General features: G+C 46.4%; 1 protein-coding gene across 1 annotated transcript; it reads left to right on the forward strand.

Moving 5' to 3' along the window:
* Positions 1 to 4,748: 4,748 nt before the first annotated feature.
* Positions 4,749 to 17,677, forward strand: apcdd1l (adenomatosis polyposis coli down-regulated 1-like). The gene is made up of 4 exons (XM_076025046.1): positions 4,749 to 5,279; positions 14,364 to 14,547; positions 15,299 to 15,824; positions 16,458 to 17,677. Exons 1-4 carry the CDS (start codon positions 5,219 to 5,221, stop codon positions 17,244 to 17,246), a joined length of 1,560 nt encoding a protein of 519 aa, XP_075881161.1. The 5' UTR covers positions 4,749 to 5,218; the 3' UTR covers positions 17,247 to 17,677.
* The last annotated feature ends 4,505 nt before the right edge of the window (positions 17,678 to 22,182 follow it).

A 22,182-nucleotide genomic window follows, 5' to 3' on the forward strand; every position in this document is an offset into this window, starting at 1 on the left:
CACCTGCTGGAAACAACAGGCGGCAGAACCGAGTGCAGTAACAGAAACTGTTTTCCTTCATCCAATCAATCACGGCGGGAGGACAACATTCCTCCTCCCGCCACATCCACAGCAGTTTTCCTCGTTTCTGCACCGTCCGACGGGGGCCGCACCTTCCGTCGCCTCCCCGGTTTCACGTTTGTTTAAACTAATTTGCAGCTTCCTGTTTGGTCCTGGCCGCAGCGCTCCCATTGGTGGCTGCCAGTGGAACGGCTCGACTGGCGAAAGAAAAGACTCAGGACCCGCAACAATGTCAAACACGTTTTCATTTTTGAGGGGGGCTTTTGGGTCTTCTGTTGTCGAGTGTTCAGCGCTCGGCTCAGTTGTGTAAGTTTTAATGAGTTAAACAGATGAAATTGACATTCAGATTTTCTCATTAGCCCAAGAGGAGAAAAAGATCAACAAGCAACTAACGACAAACAACACTAGACCAAATGGACAAATTAAAAAAAAATAAAAAGAAGATTTTCTATTTCAAGATTGTAAAATAACAAAAGCAACACTTGACAAAGCAACACTGACCTTGTCATCAAGTGTCTTTGAGTTCCCGAAAAAGCTCTATACAAAAAATACTATATAAATATTTTTTTTTAACATGTATATATATATATATATATATATATATATATATATATATATATATATATATATATATATACATATATATATGTATATATATATATATATATATATATATATATATATATATATATATATATATATATGTACATATATATACATATATATATATATATATTAGTATCCCGGGTAGGAACAAAGTCCAAGCTGAAGCTGCAGCTGGAGAGACAGAGAGAGAGAGAGCGAGAGAGAGAGAGAGAGAGAGAGAGGGAGGGAGAGAGAGAGGGAGAACTCCACTCCATAAAATTTAACCTCCCCCAACTCCCGATCCAACTTTCCTTCCCTCTCCGCACTGTTTGACTGCGCGCCGGCTCTCGGCCCTAGCGGGGGCGCTGTTCGCTCGCTGAGGACCAGAAACCACGTCAAACGAGCCAGAACGCAGCGTGAGCGGCATGAATGAACCCAGTCTAAAGTTCTGGTTTGCGAATATGTTCTCCATCTGTTATTATCCAAGTGTGTGTGTGTGTGGGTGCGTAGGATGTGTGCCCAAGCAAACACACACCACACACATAGCCCACCGTATGGCAGCTGAGGGGTATTAGTTACAGGATTTTGAAATTATTTGTTTTAAAACAACCTTGACTGTGTGTTCTTGGGCAACCGGTGCCAACTTTTGCATCTGTGGGTGTATCCAGCAGGACCAGGCCCTGTATTTTTGTGCGGGAGAAAGCTGTGTGTGTGTGTGTGTGTGTGTGTATACTCGTGTGAATGCCTGTCTGCATGTGTGCATTCCTCAGAGGACCCTGCGTGGATCAAAGCTGATGACACCCCAGGCAGTGTCCTCCTGAGGGAGCCAGCTGTCAGATCTGGGATCAGAGATCAGCGGCGTCTGCCTGCTCGGCTCTCCGCTCGGCTCTCCGTGGGGTCTGTCACAGCAAGTTAGCGCTCAGCCAGAGGTGGCCATCGGCGCACGGATCAGAACCGCAGCCAAGGAACAGCCGGAGTCGAAGGAGAGCGGAGTCATCGACAAGCAATCGATGAGTCTTTTTGTAGTTTTTGAGTTTTGTTTTCACGAGCGAATCTTTTTTCTGGGAACGTGCGATCGCTTCCTTTCGCCTCCCGTGTTTTGTGTGAAGCTGCAGAAACTCAGATATCCAACTCCAGACAATGTCAACATCCTCCTGCCGCGACACGACGTGGAAAAACACGTACGTGCGAATTAGATTGCGCGACGGTGGTCGGTTTAATGTCGGCTGTTGTTAAAGGGCTTCGATTACCGAAAAGGAAATTAGAAAATTCTGCCGTGGCCTTCAACAGCTCTTTAGGCGCCCCCGCTGGTGACAGACTTGAGGCAGAAAAAGCAGCTTTTAAATCATTGGAATAATATTGGAATTGATTATTTTACAATGAAACTGCGTGACTCCGAATCAGTTTGATTTACCCCCCGACATTTATTTTTGAAAACTTCTGGCTGCTCGCGTTTCTTGACCCGTCTGGACTCCAGCTGGAAAAGTCGCAGCGCTCCCAGATCCCAGACATCAACTTGGAGAGCGAGATATTAACATGAATACAGGAGCGATGCCACCTGAAAAGGGAGGGGAAATATATACGCACACATTTACGCGTAATTACACTTTAATTGCATCCATTCAGCGTTTCATAACGTCCGTGAGCCCTTCCCCGCAACACCCACCGCCCCTCTTCTCTGATCCGGCTCCGACTGAAAAGGGGCTCAGAAATGTTCAAAATAACTTAAAAAAAAAAAAAAAAAAAGCGCAGGGCGATGCGTTACAGATCTGCCATATAAAACAGGCCGATGGTGGTGAAATGACTCAGCCCGGCCGCCTTGGCCGCCGCCTCTGTGTGTAATGGTGGGAGGGGGTTTTGGGGGCGGGGGAGGCGTTTGCGGCCCTGACTGAGCGCCAGCGCTCTGGTCAGTCCAGCCCATGTTGATGTGCCGCCAGCTCCGGGGCTTGGCAGGGCCGCTTTGAAAAAAGCCGTCTTTACCTCTGCAGCGGTCAGCAGTGTCAACAGCTCCGTCAGGCCACATGCACGCGCGGGGGAGGAGGCGGCGGGCGGGGCCGGGGGGGTGCGGCAGTGAATCAGCGCGACTGGAAGGGCCTCTCTGTGCACGAGCCCCCTTTAAACGGGGCGCGAGATGATCCCTGCGTCAGCGGCTGCAGGTTCCGAGGCCAAATATACAGCAGCCTCGAGCCCAGGGGTGGGCAAACCCTTTTGACTGGTGGGCCACAGTGGGTTCTAAAATTTAACAGAGGGAGCCGTAGCAGGAGCAGATGGATGGAGTGTTTTGGTGACCCACCGAAAATGAGAAACAAATGCATCATGGGATATGTAGAAAACGTGCTTTAATGTCAATTGAAAATGAATGAAAAAAAAAAGTGTCTTTGAAGCCCCACAGTATTGAGGTCTTGAATGAAATGACTCTTATTTAAAAAAAAAAAATGGATGAAATCCAGCTATTTCATTGCTTACTTACTATTAAAATAGTTCCTTCAAGTTCGGAGGACCAGATTAAAAAGCTCAACAGGCCCCCGGGCTGTAGTTTGCCCACGTGTGCTCTAGCTACACAGTGACTTTTCACTTTACACTTTCTTTTTGCCCCCGCGGTTGATGTAATAACAGGAATAAAAGACGTAGCAAAAGGTTCCTTACGGCAGCCCGTGTGCTGCGTTCAAGGCCCGGCTGAGCGCTGCGGTAATTTTTTCCACCGTCCCCCAGATGAAAGGTTGGCGAAAGAAACGCGACGATAGCTTTCGATCTCAGGGGTTGGAAATGGAGAGTGACCGTGTCGCAGCGGGACCGCGGCGCTGACCCCTGTCAGCACGGCGGCGGAGATGCCGTATGAATGAGGCACTGATCCGCCAAAACACTGGCACCGAACCCAATCAAACAGCTATTGCACGGTGCCGCGGTAGAAGGCAAAACTTGTCCAAAGGGGGGGGCGGGAAAAAATGTGAGATTCTGATAAAGGGGGCAAACAGCTTCAATTTCTGTTCGCTTCTCGCTCCCGAGCAGCGGACGATATTTCGTTCCCGCTGGCTGACGTTGATTCACAGGCGTCGTCGGCTGGGACTTGGCAGAGTTTATTAGGTCCACGCCGTACAGCGCAGCTCGCTTTGGCCTCAGATGGTTCTTTAACTCACACAATGTGTAGCTGGCAACAAGATGTGACTCTGGGAGTTCCGGTGGAGTTTCGAAACACAACCAGAGTTTGGACACGGTCGTTTTGTTTCCTCGGGAACCGGTGTTTGAATGAATAACTGAGAGCATTAAACCCAAACGCACCCCACTGACATCCCTCTGGCCCCCAGCAGCAAATTTAATATTTTACACAAATATTGGTTTTTAGTTGCATCGGTGAACATGAGCAAAGACATAGAATGCCGAGAAGGAAACCTTTATAAAACTTTATGAACCAAGCTGAAATAGAAATCAGTGGACTTTTTTTTTATTAAAACTATAAAACATTAGCTTTCCAAACTTGCTGCTGCTTTGCTCCAAAAAAGTCACAGGTGAAACCATGTGACCAGTCCCATCCTTGGAGCTAAGGTGCGTCACCCCTGCGGCGCCTCCTGGTGTCATTCGAGGTCGTGATCCAGAAAGCGAGAGCTGAAAGACAATGACGCAGCCGGAGATGAATGAATCTAAGTTGGGCGCACGGCGGGTGGCAACAGCTGGAGTTGAGGGATGGGGAGGGGGAGGGGGGGTCGGCGGGGGTGTGGGGGTGACCCTGTTAATGACCAGGGTATCGGCCGATCGCATGCCAGCAGCAGGAAAATGACTCATTAACGCTCTGCCGCCGCAGCTCGGATTTCTGTGTTGTCGGCGTGAACAACAGGGACATTCGGGTAGCGGCGCTGCGTCTTTCATGTCGCCGCTGCCCTTTTGCACCTTGCTCTTAAAGCTCCCCTGGAGCTCCCACTTAAGGCTGTTACCCCCTCCTCCGCCCGGACGCACACACACACACACACACACACACACACACACACACACACACACACACAAACATTCCCTGTCTCTGCCCTCCCTCCATCTCTTTCTCACTCCCTGCTACTCCCTCCTCTCAGCTCAAACTATAAGAGCCAGACTGAGGAGCGCGCGCACCCACGCACACACACACACACACACACACACACACACTGAGGCGTACACGCTGAACGGCCCCGCTCACATGCATGCACACACTTGCTGCCCGTGCATCCAGCAGAACAGACTCGCAGGGCGGCGCAGTCGCGAGGCCACGCTGTGTGATTGAGAGAGCGCAGACAGACAGAAAGAGAACGAAAGAAAGAAAGAGGAGAAGGACTATTTTCTCTCCAGCTTGCCGGAGTGCACCGGTTGTGGAGCACTTGTGTGGCTCTTTTTCCCACCTGAGGACTTATTCTTCTCAGACCATGGAAGCCAACAAGTGGAGGTAGAAGAAGAAGGAGAAGAAGAAGCTCCCTGGAGTGTCACACCGGGGGATTACTGGACTCCCCACTGCTCAACACAAGAACTTCTCTTGCTTTTAGATCCGCTGGAGATCTAGAAGTTTTTTGTTTTGTTTTTTGGTTTAGTGGAGTGCGTGGAAGCAGGGAACATGTCGAGCGGACGTCTCAGTCACCTGCTGAGGGGAGTCTGGCTGCTGTGTCTGTGGCAAGGTGAGTCGAGCCGAGCTCCTGTGTGAATATGCATTTAGCTTCTCATCATAAATCTGGAGAGTTTTTTTTTTCTTTTTTTTTGCGCAGTGGATTTTGGGCAAATCTCATCCGCTGAGCCTTCTGTAAATAAAGATTCTGGAGGCTTTTAGAGTGTTAAAAATGTGCGTGTGCATTCTACCGCGAGGGATTATTACTGCGGCTGTGACTTTTTGTAGCGTAAATCTGCAGCTCTCTGTGTAATCTTGAAAAGGCCTCTTAAACTTAATCTGCGGCTTTTTATTTTGCCGCTGCACGAAAAACAAACAGCCCTCACATGTGAGAAATCAGCTGAACGTTTGTGGATTTAGCGGCAGGACTGAAAGGAAGAAGGGGAAAGACAAAGGAGGAGGTGGAGGAAAAAGAGGAGGAGGAGGAGGAGGAGGAGGAGGAGGAGATCAAACGCAGCAAAATTTGCGATTACACGGAAGCAGCCTCGGCGCAATTTGTCACAATTCGACGTGTGGATTTAGCACTTTGCCGAGTTTTAAACCTCCGCTGATGTGAGAGTTATGAATAGCCGGTCTGTGCTCAGCCTCTCCTCTGCTGCGCGTCTTCAAAGCGTGGAGTCTGAGAGGAGTCTTGAAAGGAGCTCCGGCTTGGTGCCTTTAAACAATGGTTCCTCAGGAGCAGGGGAGCGTGGCCCTGGAACTAATGTTGCCATTATGTTAATGGTTAGAATAACAGGAGACGCTCATTACTGACCTTACCTCGGGCTGCCGCTGTCCGGCCACTGCCGCCGTCGCCGCCGCCGCCGCCCGGTCGGAGGAGGAGCGGCGCAGTCTGGCCATCGGGGCTCGTTAAGTTTGACGAGCGGTGGGAGACAGTCGGGAGGAGCCATCCGCACAGTAGTAATCATCATTTAGCTGCTCCCCCTCTGCCGGTATCTGGGGATTGTTTTCTTCTTTTCACAGCCCAAGGTCTAGTGGAGGAGACAAGCCAAGGTCGAGTCGGGGAAACAGATGCCACGCAGATCACGCAGCAGATTGTGCGATAATAAATAAAACGGAGAAAGAGGTTTTATTAGGTGCGTCCAGCTACTTTTTAACATGGCGTTTAAGTGATAACACGTGCCGACGGAGGCTGACGGCGGCTCGAGCGTGTGACGCATGGGCGCTTTTATTTCTTTTCGAGAGGTGAAAGGAATATGGTTGAGGTGAGCTGAGGTCAAAAATGCTGATTTCGGGCTTCTCTTTGTTTGGGTCTAAAGTCACAAACGCTCTTGAAACCTAAAGATTTTGCAATAAAAGTGAGTCTTTTTGCTGAACCGAAGGAGACCACCGTGAATGTTTGAGGTGTTGGGTCGTCTGATGAAAGAATTTCCTGAATCTCCAAACTGAAACTCAACCGGACCCGGCTGGAACCTTTCTTTTTTGACATCCTCGCGCTATTCCTGCCTCGTTTTACCAAACAGAAAAACACATGATCACATTCATAAAAAATAAACTCTGGTTGCAGTCCACCCACCACTCCACCCCCACCCCCACCCCAGTCCCTGGCCTATAAACAGCCCCGTTCCAACTTTGAACACCCGCCAAGTGTGTAAAACCGCCACAGGCCAGATCTCCAAAACCGAGCTTTTGGATCAAGGTGAAACCAGTGTAATGTCAGCTTGAAAACATCAATGGACCATCAACTCCGTGCGTCCGCTATCTGTATCTCGACTGCGTTGGAAGGCCACCAAAAATAAAACGGCAGGCCGCAATGGATGTCAGCTGTTATTACGATCAGGATTCCCCGGCGTGGAGGAAGGCACCAAACATCCAGCAGAGACGAATAAAGTTTGCAGGAGAGTTCGGTGGAAGTGCGGGCTCGCTGATTTATTTACGGCGGCGAGAGCGACGCCGAGCGTGTTGCCGTCGCTTTGTTGGACGGGATCTCTGCGACCGCAGCGATGCTGGCAGTAGCTTCCACCGGGCAAAGCCCACAAGATCCCGCGACTAAATAAACGAGGCCTGTGGATTAACTAGCTTACGGAGTGATGAAAAGACAACAGCGGCCGTCCTTACGCTGCCCCGGGGACCGAGGGGATCCCTGGTCCTGGAGCCAGCCGGGAGACACCCAGGGGTTAAATCCCATAGTGTAGAAGTGAAGGGTGGCGGAGGGGGCGGTGGGGTCGAGGGGTTAGAACAACACAACAGAATTCATGTACTTTGATAAACCTCTAAATCAGCCTGACCTGCGTCTGACTTGGGCAACAAGGGCGGAGGGAAGGAAGGGAGGCGCAAATGCAAAGATGGATTGCGGTCAGGTAGGACGAAGTACCAACAGAGTTCAGTTGACTGTCTGGGACAAAAAATTTACAACTGGTATCCTTCAGTCTGTGGGATGTCTAGTGTTGCCAACTTTCATTCAGGAAAAATAAAGGACGACTCCCGCAGCGCTCGGAGCCATTACAGTTTAGAACGCAAGCTCTATGGAAACGAACGTGAGTTTGCATCGAAAATGAATTTACGTTAAAGACAACTCAGAAATACGGGACAAACCCCATTCTGTATCAAATACTGGACAATTCTCAATTTTAAGCGACCGTTGGCAACTCTACGGATGACTCTTTCCTGGTCTGCCACATCTTACGTCGACCGCTTCATCTATCGATTACCTTGTGTAGCAGTCGAATGACTCGGCTTTCAATCCTGAAATCTTGCCCGTCCGCTTTTGTCCGAACATTGCGTAGCCAATCAGAATCCATTTGTGGCTTTGTGACAACGCTGGAAGCTAACACTTGCCACGTGCCCGTCTAGACCCCAGAAGAAGTCAAAGAAGAAAGACAGGAAGCCACTCAGAGACTAGCTATCGCTAAAGAGATTAGCACGGCTGCAGGATACGGCCACGGTTACACTGTTAAGAAATAAATCACAGCACTGACGGCTTTTCCCAGTGTAGGTCGGCTTTTATGGCAGGTTAGTCAAGGCAGGGCAACTAGAGTTGTTACAAGCTCACTGGAGGCGAAAATAAATAAATCTCATATCACTGGCTTGCTGGAAATGAGATAGAAAGTCTATTTTATCCCTTTTCAAGATGTTCTTTCCATGTCTCGCGCCTTGCAAAATGATACCTATTGGCTCATTCCCAAATTGACGCGCTGTATGAAATAAATCCATCGGACATACCACCCAGAGTTACATGCAAGCTGCCAATCAATCAACCAATCAGTCAACTGTTATCTCTCCAGCATTAAATCACACCCATATGTGTCTTGATGCACTCCGTGCAAGAAAAATATAATAAACTGATCCCTCCAAGGCAAGTCGATCATTAGCCTACTTTTTTTTTTTTTCATGAACCATACGAATGTGAAACATTTTGCCTGTGGACCAACATTAGCTTTTTAGTTCTAAACACATTTGTTTGCAAAAGTACAGTACTTGAGCCAAGAGTTTATTTGTTTAATTTTTTAGGGGGATCTTTGGCCAGACCGCAAATGTTGAGTGTTTTTGTGTGTGTATAGGGCTTCCAGGTGTTTTGCAGAGATATCCGAGCACTGGAGCTTCCAGCTAGCGTTCCTCGCTCATTTGGCGAGATATTTATGTCTGTGTACGTTGACCTTGAAGCGGGAGAGATTGTGCAAACTGGAGCGTTGCAGAAAATGCAAACAGTCGTATATTTTTTAAATGCTCCGTGAAAACAAACCGTGATGATTTAAAGTAAAACCATCCAAACTGTGTGTGAACTTGAGATTTTCCAAGTATCTCATATCAGCAGTTCCCGAGGCCTTCCGAAGGCTCTGACTGTAACTCCAAGGGATTTCAGGAAAAGCAAGAAAAAGAAAATCTCACTGCTGTAGCATCATTGTATCGTGTTTAGACTCTTTCTTTTGTCCTTCTAAATGTTGCATGGTTTTTGAGGGGTTAGGATGTGAAAGTTTAGGCATGTTTAAAATTTAAAGCGGGATTAACGTCTCTTGAGGATGGATGAAGAATGCAAAGTTGGAGCTATAAAAAAAAAATGTGCGGCCCTTCCCTTGGATATGAAAACGGTCTGTGGCTCTCCCAGCTCGTTCACAGTAAAACATGCACCTCACTAATCTTGTCATCTCAGCTCCTCGCCAGCCCCTCTCCAAAAACTGCAGACACGACTCTGTGCACCTCATTAACCATCGGCGCAAGAAGAGAAATGAAACAAAATGGTGGGGGTGGCGGGAGGGGGATTTTTTTTTTTTTTTTCAAAGCCGGGATAAATGAGCCATGAACATTGCGGCTTTTTCCCCAGAGGGAGGAAGTTGTCATCACTGAGAGGAGGGGAGGAGGGCCTGGTGACTGTAGGGACAGTGGGATGAGAGGAAGTCAGATTGGGACAAATCTGAAAGCTCGAAGTTCGACTTCAACCTGGATTCAACGTCAACTTCGACTCGAGTCCTTCTGCAGGGCGCCAATTAACCAGCCCTGAATCTAGATCCTGTTTTTATAGGGCATTTTTTTATTTTTTTTATTTAATATTTAAAGAAAAAAAATGTACTGAGCGAGAGAGAGTGAAGGCTGCCAGAGAGTAATCACGAATGCAAACAAACAAACAGAGTGGAGCCTGGAGGTCTTTTATAAATGGCATCCCTCTGCGGGAAAAAAAAAAATAATCAATGTGTGCTGTGTGTGTGTGTGTGTGTGTGTGTGTGTGTGTACGCGCACGCGCACGCGGTTCAAAGAAGGGTAGATTACTCTGGCCGGTCATCTGTTGGCTGAGGCATCGGCAGTGTTGGTGTTGGTGGTGATGACAGACTGACCGTGCAGAACACACACACACACACACACACACACACACACACACACACACACACACACACAAAGGAGGGCTGCTGTGCTGCCCTCGTGTGGCAGAATGATGACACAGCGGTGGCAGGGTTGGGAAGGACGATATTAAAATATATAGTACATATACATACATACATATATATTACATTAGATTACTTCCTCCACTGTCTGTCCATTGCTGGTGTGTGAGGGCCTTAATTACTTGGACTGCTTCTGCTTGAGCTCATCAGGCACTGAAGTTCTGATACGATGCAACATTTTCCTCACCAGCATTTTCAATCAGTCAGTGAAGTCACTATGAGAAAGAAGCGGAAACTGAGCAGGGTGTAAACAGGCCGGAATGTGGAGGTTTCTGCAATTTTTTATTTTCATCCTGGTGTTTGGCTGACGGAACGCTGCCGTTTCTCGCAAACTTTTGACTCTTTAGTCACCTTTAAATCCTCTGGTCTCCAGTGCCAGACCCCTCGCCAATCTTGTCTCGCTGTTACACTGTCTTTCAATTAGCTTTAATACACATTTGGTCCCAATTTCAAAGTTGAAGCAGCCAAGAGAGGAATTCTGTAATTGCCTCAGAAGTATTTCTTTTTTCATTTGTTTGTTAAAATGGTTCCAATTTAGCAGATCTCCAAAAATAAACTTGGGTGCAAGTTTGTTGTTATGAGATTTTTTATGAGATATATATTTTACTGTTACTGTTGTATTTCAGGGCGCCTGTCAAAAAGAGGTCAGCGGTTAGTTGGAAGCTGATGTGCAGAAAGTTTCTCTTCTTTATGATGTCTAACCAAAAGAAATGTTCTGTTGCCAGCGTTTCTGATACTGAGAGTCATTCTTTTGAGTTTGTGTCTCACATCATTTGACTTTCATGAAAGCGGGATCTATTGCAGCAGTGCTGATCACTGTATTACCTGAAATACTAGGTACTTTTAATGCTGTGTGATGTTTTAATGTGTGTTTAATAGGGGTTTTATGAGTAAAAGTAAGTACAGTGTGTCTAGAAAAAACATGTCTAGAGGCCTGTAAAGTGACAGAGCGGTGCGGACTGCCACGGCAGGAAGTTTTAGGTGGAAAAATAAATCAGCGGGAATCATTGGCGGGCGCAGCTAATGCTATCTGACTGTCTGAGTAGGAAGCGAATCAACACAAACGGTCCCTCATCTCCTCCAAATTGAGACGGGGATTGGATTATTATCATTTGCATTACGACATCGCCTCGCTTGCGGTTGGAAAAGGCTCTTTTGTAGAGGAATAATTCAGAGAAACCTCCTCGATGAGCAATTTAGTTTTACTAAGCTCCGCTTTTACGACTACTTCTTTCTTTTCTTTCTTTCTTTTCTTTCTTTCTTTCTTTTTTTCTTTCCTCTTTTTCAAAGTAAATGCAACCATATGCTCGAGTGGAACGAGATCCAAAGCAGGCACCGGCGCCTGGGTGACAGAAACACTGCAGAAATGCCTTTGCGAGAGCTAAATCTCAAACAGAGACCCAGGTGGCCTCTGCCTGCAGCTTCTCTGTGCATCCATCGCTGCTGCAAAGGATGCAGAGCGCAACAGGGCTGGGTAGACCTGCAGGAGCAGCACGGAGGGAATGAATTCATCCCGCTTTCATATGACCACATCAAGCGCCAAAACTGTCCCGGTTTCTCTGGCTGGCTGCGGTGACGTGAAGAATAAACAAAACACAGACGGGATGGGAAAAAGTGCAAGCGCACTTCAGTGGCAGCAGGAGGAGATGACGAGGAGAAGGAGGATTAATCATATCAGCAGACTGACAGGCGGCTCTCAGGGGAAGAAATGTTCCTTTTGCTTGGATCTGGACTCGGAGGCTTGCGACAGTGCGGTTGCATCCAGTCTAAACGTGTGTGTGTTTGCGAGAGCACCAGGTGGAGGGACGCTCGGATTCGATTCTTTGATTGTGGAGTTTGGAAGAGCGGGAGGAAAGAAAGTGGGGCCGTCCCATCTGACATTAACAAGTCCCGTAAACGTCCGTCACTGGGCTGCCATCTTGGAGGCGCTTTTATGGTGCAGCTGGGCTCACAAAAGCAGAGCGGCCATGAGCTTCAGCGCTTTGAGCCCGGCGGTTAGCGGGTCCAAGTGTCCTTGGGACTGTTTTTCCTCGAACCACTGAGTGCGAGTGAGCGTGAGAACCGTGTTCACGTTGCAAACATTCGATTTCTCTCTGGGTCTAGTTTTTTATTGAATGCAGCTTTAACACATTTCATTCTAATGCAGCCGTTCACACTGTCTTTAAATTGGAGTCCAGTTTGAACATGGTCACGGACATGACGCAGCCCTACAGGAACACAAGAACATTGTCTTATCATGCAGGTGGATGGAAGAACATCTCTACATCTCTTTGTATTTATTTTTCACCTCAACCCATCAAAGCAGAGGACCGTCCTCTGTGGTCTGGATTGGCTCGAGGTTTCCTCCTACAGGGAAGTTTTTCCTGGCTGACTGTCGCACCTGTCCTGCTCTGAAAGGGTTTAGTTGGTTTCCTTCTGGTTGCACAAAACGCTTTGAGGCATCTTGAGATGTGATTTAGCGCTGTACGAATAAAGGTTGATTGAAGAAAACCGGGACGTAGATGGTACTGGTGTGAGGGTAAACAATTTCCTTTATCAAGTCACTGTGCAGTGGAGGGTGAGCGGGAAAGCAACTGCATCCAGAAACGGACTCCATGGTTAGTTGTGACTATTGTTCAGTAGAACAGTGTACAACCATGATGAACACAATGATCAAGGTTGGCGTGAAAGTCGCTCTGAATTTCAAAATTGTCTGTTTAGACTGGAGTCACATCACGTCTTTTACAGCCATGAAGTGGCCCAGATCTGATTTCTCTATTGAAGAGGCCAGCTGGGCCCTGTGTGTGAAAGCAGCCTTTAAATCAAGTCAGTGGGTTTTGAACAGTGTTGTGTGTGTGCGAGAAAATCTATTCAATATTTTCTGAAAGAACGGCCGTCCACATGAGCTGCAGGCATTTTTTCCAAACCCTTGGTTATTTTATTTTTTTTCTCTCTTTTTCTGACCGAACAAGCCAACGTGTGGCGCAACAACCAACTCCCAGCTCAACAGGTGATTTTCTCCCGGAGCGCCTCCGAAGCCAAACCAGGGAAAATTGGGGTGGGATTACAACCGTGAAGTTGTCCGTCCCAGAGGATCCCGGAGAGAGTCGAGGAAGTGAAAGAATGCGAGGGTGAAGGGAACCGGCAAGGAGCACCAGATGAGTCAAAGGACACGCTGAGAATAAAGAAAACAGGATGTGCCGACTTGTTTGACATTTTCTTCTTCCAAAACAAGATCGCTATCGTTTTGGGATTGGAAGCGAGTCGCTCGCTTCAGTCCAATCGCAACAAAAGTCCCAATTCTGGCACCTGTTTTAGCTCACGACTTCATGCGCTCTGTCGTTTTTGCGCCTTACGACAAAACGTGCAAATGCAAAATTTCACCGTTGTGATTGAAGGTGAGAGGAGGAGGAGAGAGTTCGGGGGGGGGGGGGGGGACTTCGCTCTCGCACATTTATTGTGGGAGGCAGAAAGTGAAGCCAAAAGTGTGCACGGTGCCAGGACTGGGCCCTGTGGGCTCCCTGAGCCGTGATGGGGGGATTTTGAGAAAATCCTCCCGCTTTGTCGTGGACGGCGGACGCAGCGACGAGCAGCGACAGGCGGACAGATTGCAGACGTGCACGCGTCAGATAAACAAACACTAGAGGGTGAATAATGCTTTCATTTAGTTTAACTCCAACAGCCAGTGCTTGGGGAGAGTCATGTGAGAACATCCTTCACGCCAAGTGCTTTCTGAATAATATTATCAACAGATGTTTCAGGCTGGACCGGCCCGCTGCCGTCAGCGACCCGCTGTTTGCTTTATCTCGCTGAGAGAAATTCACAGAAGAGGCTTCGACGCCAGCGTGACATGACGGCTGCTGTGCGCACGAACGCACGCCCACCTTCAAAAACCTTGCGTTGCAGCTGAGGGATTGTAGCGAAAGCCCAAATTACCTTCAGTGTTGACACCTGGTCATTTGGCGTGAAATCGAGCAGAAATGTGTCAAAGGTTTGCAAAGAGAAATGAGTTTTTAAAAATCATTTACTTTTGGTCCAACCAGAGTTTACATTGTTCATGTTACAAATATTGACTTTGTGGACGAATGAAGGAGGCCAAGAACAGTCATGAATGGAGACATTTTGGCTTAACCCACTTTCTCCTCTCATATTTTAGTGCACAAACCACAAGGTGGTAAATTTGTTTAATTTAACTAGTTAGTTTTCATTCACTCTTTTCTGATCACACACTTGCATTGTAGCTCTGTTTGCAGACGGAACTAGCAGTAAACTGTGGAAGGTGCCCACCGGCACCTTCGCCCGGTCCTCCAACCTCAGCCACAGCCTGCCCTGGGAGCAGAACTGTCAGTGCCGCCACCTACAGGACAGAGTGAAGATAACGGCGGAGGTCCCTCCGAAAGTGGACGGCACGTGGGTGTCAACGAGGTGCGTCGTTTGAAAAGCAATCCAATACTTGTAAAGATCTTTAAGGTCTACGTTAGTGTCAAGAGATTCGAACCTTTCGCCACTATTGTGTCAATGTTTTCAGCCTGTTGTTTGTTTTAAATGTGCCGCTGGGCTCACAGGATTTATGCAAAATGTTTCTGAAAGCAGATGAGTCAGGCTGTGACTTGTGGAAAAACATCCAAGCATGCAGTGGGGCAACCTGCCATAGCCAAATATAATGGACCATTTAGCAGCCAGAGAGAACTATTTCCCCCAAGTAATGGGAATGGGCCAAAGGAGAATTTAAAAAGAGTAAATATTGAGCATAAATATCTGTTTGGACTTAATGTAAGTCCAAGTGTAAACAGAACAAAATAGTCTGCCTCCTGGTCATAATATGTCAGCTTGGTGTTTCCTTCTCGCCTTCACATCGTAGCCAAAGAAACAAATTAATGCATTAAAAATATGTTTAAGTCTTGATGTTATGTTGGAAAACATGGAAACAGGCTGCCATTAAACAGTGGAAATGCTAAATAGGTGAAAACAATCCTTCCAATTCATCAGTCATCAAGATGACAGGATTAATATCATTGGAGGAAGGCCTAACATTAGATCGTACCTGGTATTTCGCTACTCCGGGCTGATTCTGGGGGATAGAATTCTGTTTTTGTGCCCCGACGGACAGCAGATTGCAAACACCTGCCTCGACTTTGCACACTTTTTCCACCCCGTCTCTCTCCTCTGTGCTCAGGTGCGAAGTCCGACCGGGCCCCGAGTTCCTCACCCGCTCCTACACCTTCCACCCTACCCGTCACTTCCAGGCCCTGCAGCACTACTACGCCGACAGCGGCTGCGAGGACCCCGCCTACTCTCTCAGCATCCGGGGGAAGCTGCGGCTGCGCCACGCCTCCTGGATCACCCGCGGGGCCACCGAGGCCGATCACCACCTCAGCAAGGTGGCCATTGTAGTGCACAGCCCGGCGGCCAAGCAGAGGCTGGCCTCCAGGCTGCCGTCCTCCTGCGTGGGTCCCACCCTGGACAGGGTGGCGGTGGGGCGGCCCCTTGAGCTCTACAACAGCCGGGCAGGCAGGGCGTGTCTGTCGGCCATGGGCTTCTCCATGATGGAGTTGGGACTTATGCGTGTGGAGACGTGGCACCAGCACGGCCACCATGGAGGGAAGGTCCAGGAGCTGCTACTGGGGGACATCCACACTGAGTGGACGGAGAGGACCCAGTACAGGCCCACAGGCTACCAGGAGCCGCTGCAGAACGCCATGGTGAGCTCCACGATGGGCTTTTCCAACCACGCTCCCGAGATCTGATTGCAAAACACACCCATGTATCCATGGATGTGCACCACAGTGTGGGAATAAGAGTGTTGTGTAGTAAATTTGCATTTGTTTTGCAAGTCCCGCATATAATAATCAATACAGAGATATGCTGATGATGCACAACTGAAAGCAAAGCTTTAACATCAACCTTTGTTATTTTGTAAAAACCAGAAGATGCTGCAAATGTTTATTTTCCAAATGCAAATAAGTTGTTAAAAACTGAGCTTTACTTGAAAAATTGTAAAAAAAAATAAATAAATTAAAAAAAATTAAAAAAAAAAAAAAAGTAAAAAAGAAAGAAAGAAAGAAAGAAAAATTTGATGCAAACTCTTAATTTCTTGAACTCTAACTGTAATATATTTTTCAAGTTATCCTTTACATGATCGAAATACAGATATCAATTCAATTCAATTCAATTCAATATTTTCAAGTCTTGGGCTATATTTTCAGAAAAAATTGAATTTATTTAATTTCAATATAAAAAAAATTTCCAGACCTAAAATTAAACCGTGAGAATAAAAACGCTGCCCTAATAGCTTTCTTTAATCCTTGCACTGACTCCAGTCTTGCTCTTTGCAGCACCACGTCCACCCCTGCCCCGTCTGCGCCTCAGTCTACCGCTCCTCGGAGCAGCGCCCCCCAGTGTTGCCCCGCCGTCCCCCCGCCCCGCTGCTCCTGGCCGGCCGCTGGGTCAGCCGGCACTGCGAGACCCGTCCAAACGTCCTCTTCCTCAGCCGGGACTTCACCTTCGAGCCGGGTCAGCACGCGTGGGAGGGCGTCTACAGGCACTACTCCGACCCCGGCTGCTCCCAGCCCACCTTCACCCTCAGGGCGTCGGGACACTACGCTCAGGGAAACCCCTCGGGCAAAGTGGCGGGTGCCACCGAGCTGGTCTTCAAGGTGACCCGGGCGAGCGTCACGCCCGAGGACGAACCCACGGCGAAGCTGCTCAACGGCACCCGGCAGGGCAAGTGCGGGCGCAAGGGCCGCTGGGAGGTGGGCCGCGAGCAGGACGTGACCCCCACGGACGGCTGCGGGCTGCTGGGCGTCAAGCTCCCGCACAAGGAGTACGAGCTCTTCAAGGTGGAGCTGGACCACCGCCAGCAGCCGCTGCTCTTCGTCGGGGAGAGGCCCACGGACGGCTCCAGCCCCGACCGGCCCCACAGGAGGCCCACCTCCTTCCAGCCCCCCATGGTGCTGTGCAGCAGCGGGGGGGAGACGCAGCCGCCGACGCCGAGGCACGACCGAGCAGGAGGCTCCTCCAGCAGCCGGCAGGTGCAGCTGGAGGTGAGCAGCAGCGGGACGAGGAGGCCGAGGCCTCTGGTGTCGCTGCTGCTCCTGCTGGCGGCGTGTTTGCTGCGCTTTTAGAGACGCCCGTGACACACGCAGCCGGCGTCGGTCGGCGGAGAGGACGTTTCCTGGCAGCTTCTTCCCACTCTTCCGTCGCGCGATGGTGGCCGCTTGTGACCAGGTCGAGAAAATTAAAAAAAAATTAAATTGCGAGACGCTCCGGAGGCGGATTAAAAAAAAAAAAAAAAAAAAAACATCTGGCAAAAAAACATCTCCAATGACTCTCAACTTGCCTTAAACAGATCTGTATATAAACTCTAAATATATATATAAGTTCTATCATTTTTTTTTTTTTAAATAACATTCATTTAAACGGTTCTCCTTTTTTGAAAAATGAACTGATATTTTCACTGCGCACATTACTTTCTCTTTTAATTAGCACAGTTTATTTGTTATTCTATGATTAAAGAGCAAAAATTGTAGTAATTGTTTGCTTTTTTTTTTCTTTTCTTTTAAAGAAACATTAAAGTTTAAATATTAAAGTTTAAACTTTGCGGCTGCCCGCGCGCAAAGCATTTATTCACCGAGAGGCAGTCACAGCTACTATACTTTGTACAGAATTTTACTGGAAATCCCAGAAAGTCAAGTGCAAACGATGTTGCAGCATCTCATTTTTCTGGAGTCACCACGGTGCGATAAACTGGCTAATCACTGTCCTGCTTCATCGACATTCAACTTCATGTTTTGCTCCACCGTCAATGGTAATAACTAAAAATCAATATTTATTTGAACTGCGTCATACTGTAATGCTGATGAGAGGAAGGATCTGGTCTGATGTTCTGGTTAGTCGTGTCATTTAAGAAGCAATATCTTCTATGTGTATTAAAATGGCCTTTTCTTTAACCCTTGTGTTTTCACTGGTCTCTTAGACACACGACTCTATCAACAGCAACAACATGAAATAATGAAATGCAGCAGCCACGCAGCCCATTGCTCAACATGCTGGTATTAAGTTATGACATTTTCTCTTTGTTTCAAAAGCTTAAAGGTCCAGTGTGTAAAAGTTAGTACCATCTAGGGGTAAGACTGCACACTGTTGAAAAAAGAAAATAAAAAAAAATACCATTTTCTTTTAATCTTTAAATACAACCAACTGATCTCCCCTAGGAAAAGACCTCTGAACATGAGCTCCGATAACAAGATAAAATCGTGAAACCCCGGCAAGATGGAGCGTTGGAGAAACACAGTGGCTCAGTGTGGCCGCTTCCCTCATTGTAAATGAAACGCAGTGGAATTTCTCACTGAAGGCGTTGTAGCTTCAACCTAGTATGACAACGGCAGACATCTGCATCTGTAGTATGATACATGAGTTGGCGTGTTTTCAGTACATTGGGTCAGTGGCTACATGGGTGGAATAAATTTTAAGAAACATAACTCAACATATTACATTAACGGTGACTGCTACATAATATAAGATATGTAGGTAAGTCATATAGAAAACAAGTTTCTTAAAAAATATGATATGAAAATTTTACTAAAACAATTAGGTAGTGAGACTGAGTCACTTTTCTAATAATGACTGAAAATTCAGGCTGACGCACAAGTCAGTAGGGTTCCTCCTTTGGGAAATGTAATGGTTGTTTGCCCAAAGATTTCTCCACCCAGACACAGAGACGGAGAGAGGGGGGCGGATACAAAGAAAGTCAAAGAAAACAAAGGTTTACTTGTGGTGTCCCAGACCCGCTGTTTTATTTCAGGAACAAAACTGAGAATTGAGTTTGTTGCATCAGCTGGATTTTGTTTTTTTTCTCCTCTGTTCAAGCTGCGGTCTGATTCAGGTCCCAGATAGTGGGTGAGCATGCTGCCGCTTGATTAATAACTGTCATATGGCACACACATTACACAAGGCATTCCAGATGCACGCACGCACACACACACACGCACACACTCACACACACACATGCGCTAGAATATCAGATTGGATGCACAGTGTTTTCATGAGAATGCACAGGCAGCAGCCAACACAATAGATTTCACAGTGAAGGAGACGGAGCAGCAGCAGTGAGGAGACGACAGAGCAACTCATAGAGATTCTCTGCAGGCATTGTGGAAAGATGGACTATATTACTTATATATAAACTATTTTTATTATTTTTATTATTATTATGATATGCTATTACATTAGATACTTAACGTATTTGCATTTAATATTTATATATTGGGAAAAGGTTTTGGAATAAGCTATTCCTTTTTTATGATTAGGTAAAACTGTGAAAAAAGAAAATACAGAATTGTGCAAAATTTCTCGACTGAAGCAGCAAATTCCTGATGCTAAATGTGGTAAAATTTGGATTGAGAACAACTATAATTCCGTCAAATATTTTATTCAATGCCAGCAACTGTCAATAAATTAAACCTGGTATAAAAGTGTAAGAAGGAAATATAGTTGCTGCAGTGGAAAGTGCAGCAAGTTGCATCATCCAGCAAGGCAAACTGGAACAAATACCATCGCAATTCAGGTCTGTCTGCTGAATTCTTCTCTGTGATCCTTTAAATGCAATTCCACACCATTTATTATCATTTCAAAACCAAAAGAATGAGTGCAGTGGGCATGAAAGAATAGAAAAAGTGGAGATGTGGTATGATGAGTTTAAAGACGACCGAGCATCAAGCAAAAAGCAGAGAATAGCTCCCGGCTCTTGAGCATTAACATAGAAGCTACCTTCTTAGGAGCCATAAAATTACTCAGCTGCATTTTCTCAAATACAGCTGTTGAACTGGAAAATGGGAACGACGGAGGAAAAAACTGGTTTCTGTCAGTAATAAAAGAAAGTAATAATAATAATAAAGATATTAATTTTGAAGCTCAAAATGATGATAGTTGGCTCTTTAATGCTGGAACAGTGAGAACAATGAAGACTGGAGGAGGTAGTCCTTTCCAGAGGCTACATGCTGTTCCTATTAACTCCTACGAGAACAGTGATGGCAGCTGCATGCCCCATGAGGTCATCCCTCAGGCTTGGATGGAGAATATACGTCCAACCCCCACCAACACCCCTGAGCCGAGAGACAAAGAACCCCGAATTCAGACAAAGACAAACTGAGATGTGATGACATTGATCTGTGTGCATCAATAAAACACATTTTGGTTGGTTGAATCCTAGTTTTCTGGATGATAAAAAGAGATATATCTCACCTCCTTAAAATACCTTGCTAGACCTTACATTGCATGAAAGACGGAGGTAAAAATGTTCTTAAAAATCATTTACAAACATCATCTATTGTGAAAAACAGAAAGGAAGGTTGTTCCAAACAGGCTTAATATTTGAATATTTTTTCCCAAGTTGGATGCAAATATCGTTCTTACCTCCAAATGGCCTTGAAAGCTGGGAATCTGGGGAAGCAGGCTGTGATGTTTTCCAGAACAATGCATTGTGTATTTGGAGTTTGAGCTGAAGAACCCCAAGAGCAGAATATGAAACCATGGGAAGAAATAACCCCATAACGAGCTTGCCATATGCAGCTCACAATTAGCCTTGTTTAAAGTTCATGGAGTCACTGTTTGTTTATTGCATTCCAAAAAAAAACGCTTTCCAATTAGTGGAGATTGGGTGAAGAGTGATGTCTACAAGCGAGAAGCTACGTCTCATAGGTAGTTAGCTACTGTGACGTGCCAGACGCAAAGTCAAACTGACCCACTGAGTGTATTTTGCATGTCCAGTTGGAACAGAGTCCACGAACACTGAAAAAAAATATCGTTGGAATTGGTTGATATCTGACACACTTGAACGCCCATAATAATCCTGTTACACACAAGGGGCTGAAAGTCAACTTTGGCCAAAACCAATCAGAAATAGTGGAAATGTTTTTCTCATTCTTTATCTCTTCTTTTTTGTTTGTTTGTCTGTTTTGTTTTGTTTTTTTCCCTTCCTTTGTTGACAAAGGATGCTGATTAGTATACTTCACAACTTACACTTTTGGCCAACTTAAAAGTATTTGTGTTGGAGCTTTTCAAGATGGATCTGCAGGAATTCAGACTCATAATCCAAGCAGTGATATTTCTATGCTAGGTAAGCAGTTAGCTTAGTCTAGGACAAAAGAAGGTCGGTACGTGAATATTGCAATTTCTATTATGACACCGTTAGCCTTTACAACTTTATACAAAAACTGCTGTTGACAAAACTAAAGAAGCCTAAAGAGATATTTCCTTTTTGGGCATATGCATGCAAGCGATTCCATTTAAACCCCAAATGTCCTCAATGGTCTTGAAATAATAAAAAGAAAACTTTCTGGATTGTGCTGTTGTGTTGATTGGCTGGATCTGGTCATTAGTCGCCATATAAGTATATAACCATGAGATCACCACAGAAGGGAGTCTGCTCTTTATGCTTGGTAGTCCAGCTGAACCACAGCTCGGCGGGAAAAACCCTGCACATTTTCAGAAGAACGTTGTTCGTTTCAATGGAGCCAGCCGACTTATGGCTGATGTTCACTTTAATGGGCCAACTGTGGCTCGTATTCGTATAGACAGAATGGGGTTTCTTTTACCCAGTTGAAATTTGAAAGGTAAAGGAGTTGGAAGTCACTCTTACTACTGCAATAATGTCATTCCAGCACGCGTTTGTATCAACCACATAAGTACGATTCTTCTCGACGCATGGGAAATGAAATTCCCATCGAATTTCAGACAGAAAGCCATGGTGTAGCCTTCTGTTACCAGAACATTTATCAAATTGAACCAACAAACTGTTTGTGGTTTGGAAACTTCGTCTCATTGAAGGGAAAACTCCTTCAGGCTTGTTTTGTTTGCCTTTTTTCCTCTCGTGTGTAGGAACATTCTTACTAAAGAGGTTGGGTCTTCCGTGGTTTTGGTGCAGATAAAATCAAGGCTACTACAGACCGTCTGACAAATAACCCTAGTGATGTATTACATTTTAATTGTATTTTAAATGTGTACTTTACCAGTATTTCTTAAGTCAGTGTTAGGCAATAACATTGCAATGCAACTGGTTCA

This window comes from Nelusetta ayraudi, unplaced genomic scaffold, assembly GCF_046127955.1.
Source record: "Nelusetta ayraudi isolate G7.1 ecotype Tasmania unplaced genomic scaffold, CSIRO-AGI_Nayr_v1 ptg000017l, whole genome shotgun sequence".
Lineage (NCBI taxonomy): Eukaryota > Metazoa > Chordata > Actinopteri > Tetraodontiformes > Monacanthidae > Nelusetta > Nelusetta ayraudi.

What these genes read in the sequence shown, in the direction of transcription:
- apcdd1l (XM_076025046.1), top strand. Translation starts at nt 5,219, where the DNA reads ATGTCGAGCGGACGTCTCAGTCACCTGCTGAGGGGAGTCTGGCTGCTG. An exon ending in GCTGCTGTGTCTGTGGCAAG is followed by an intron (nt 5,280 to 14,363) that starts GTGAGTCGAGCC and finishes CTTGCATTGTAG; the next exon opens with CTCTGTTTGCAGACGGAACT. An exon ending in GGCACGTGGGTGTCAACGAG is followed by an intron (nt 14,548 to 15,298) that starts GTGCGTCGTTTG and finishes CTCTGTGCTCAG; the next exon opens with GTGCGAAGTCCGACCGGGCC.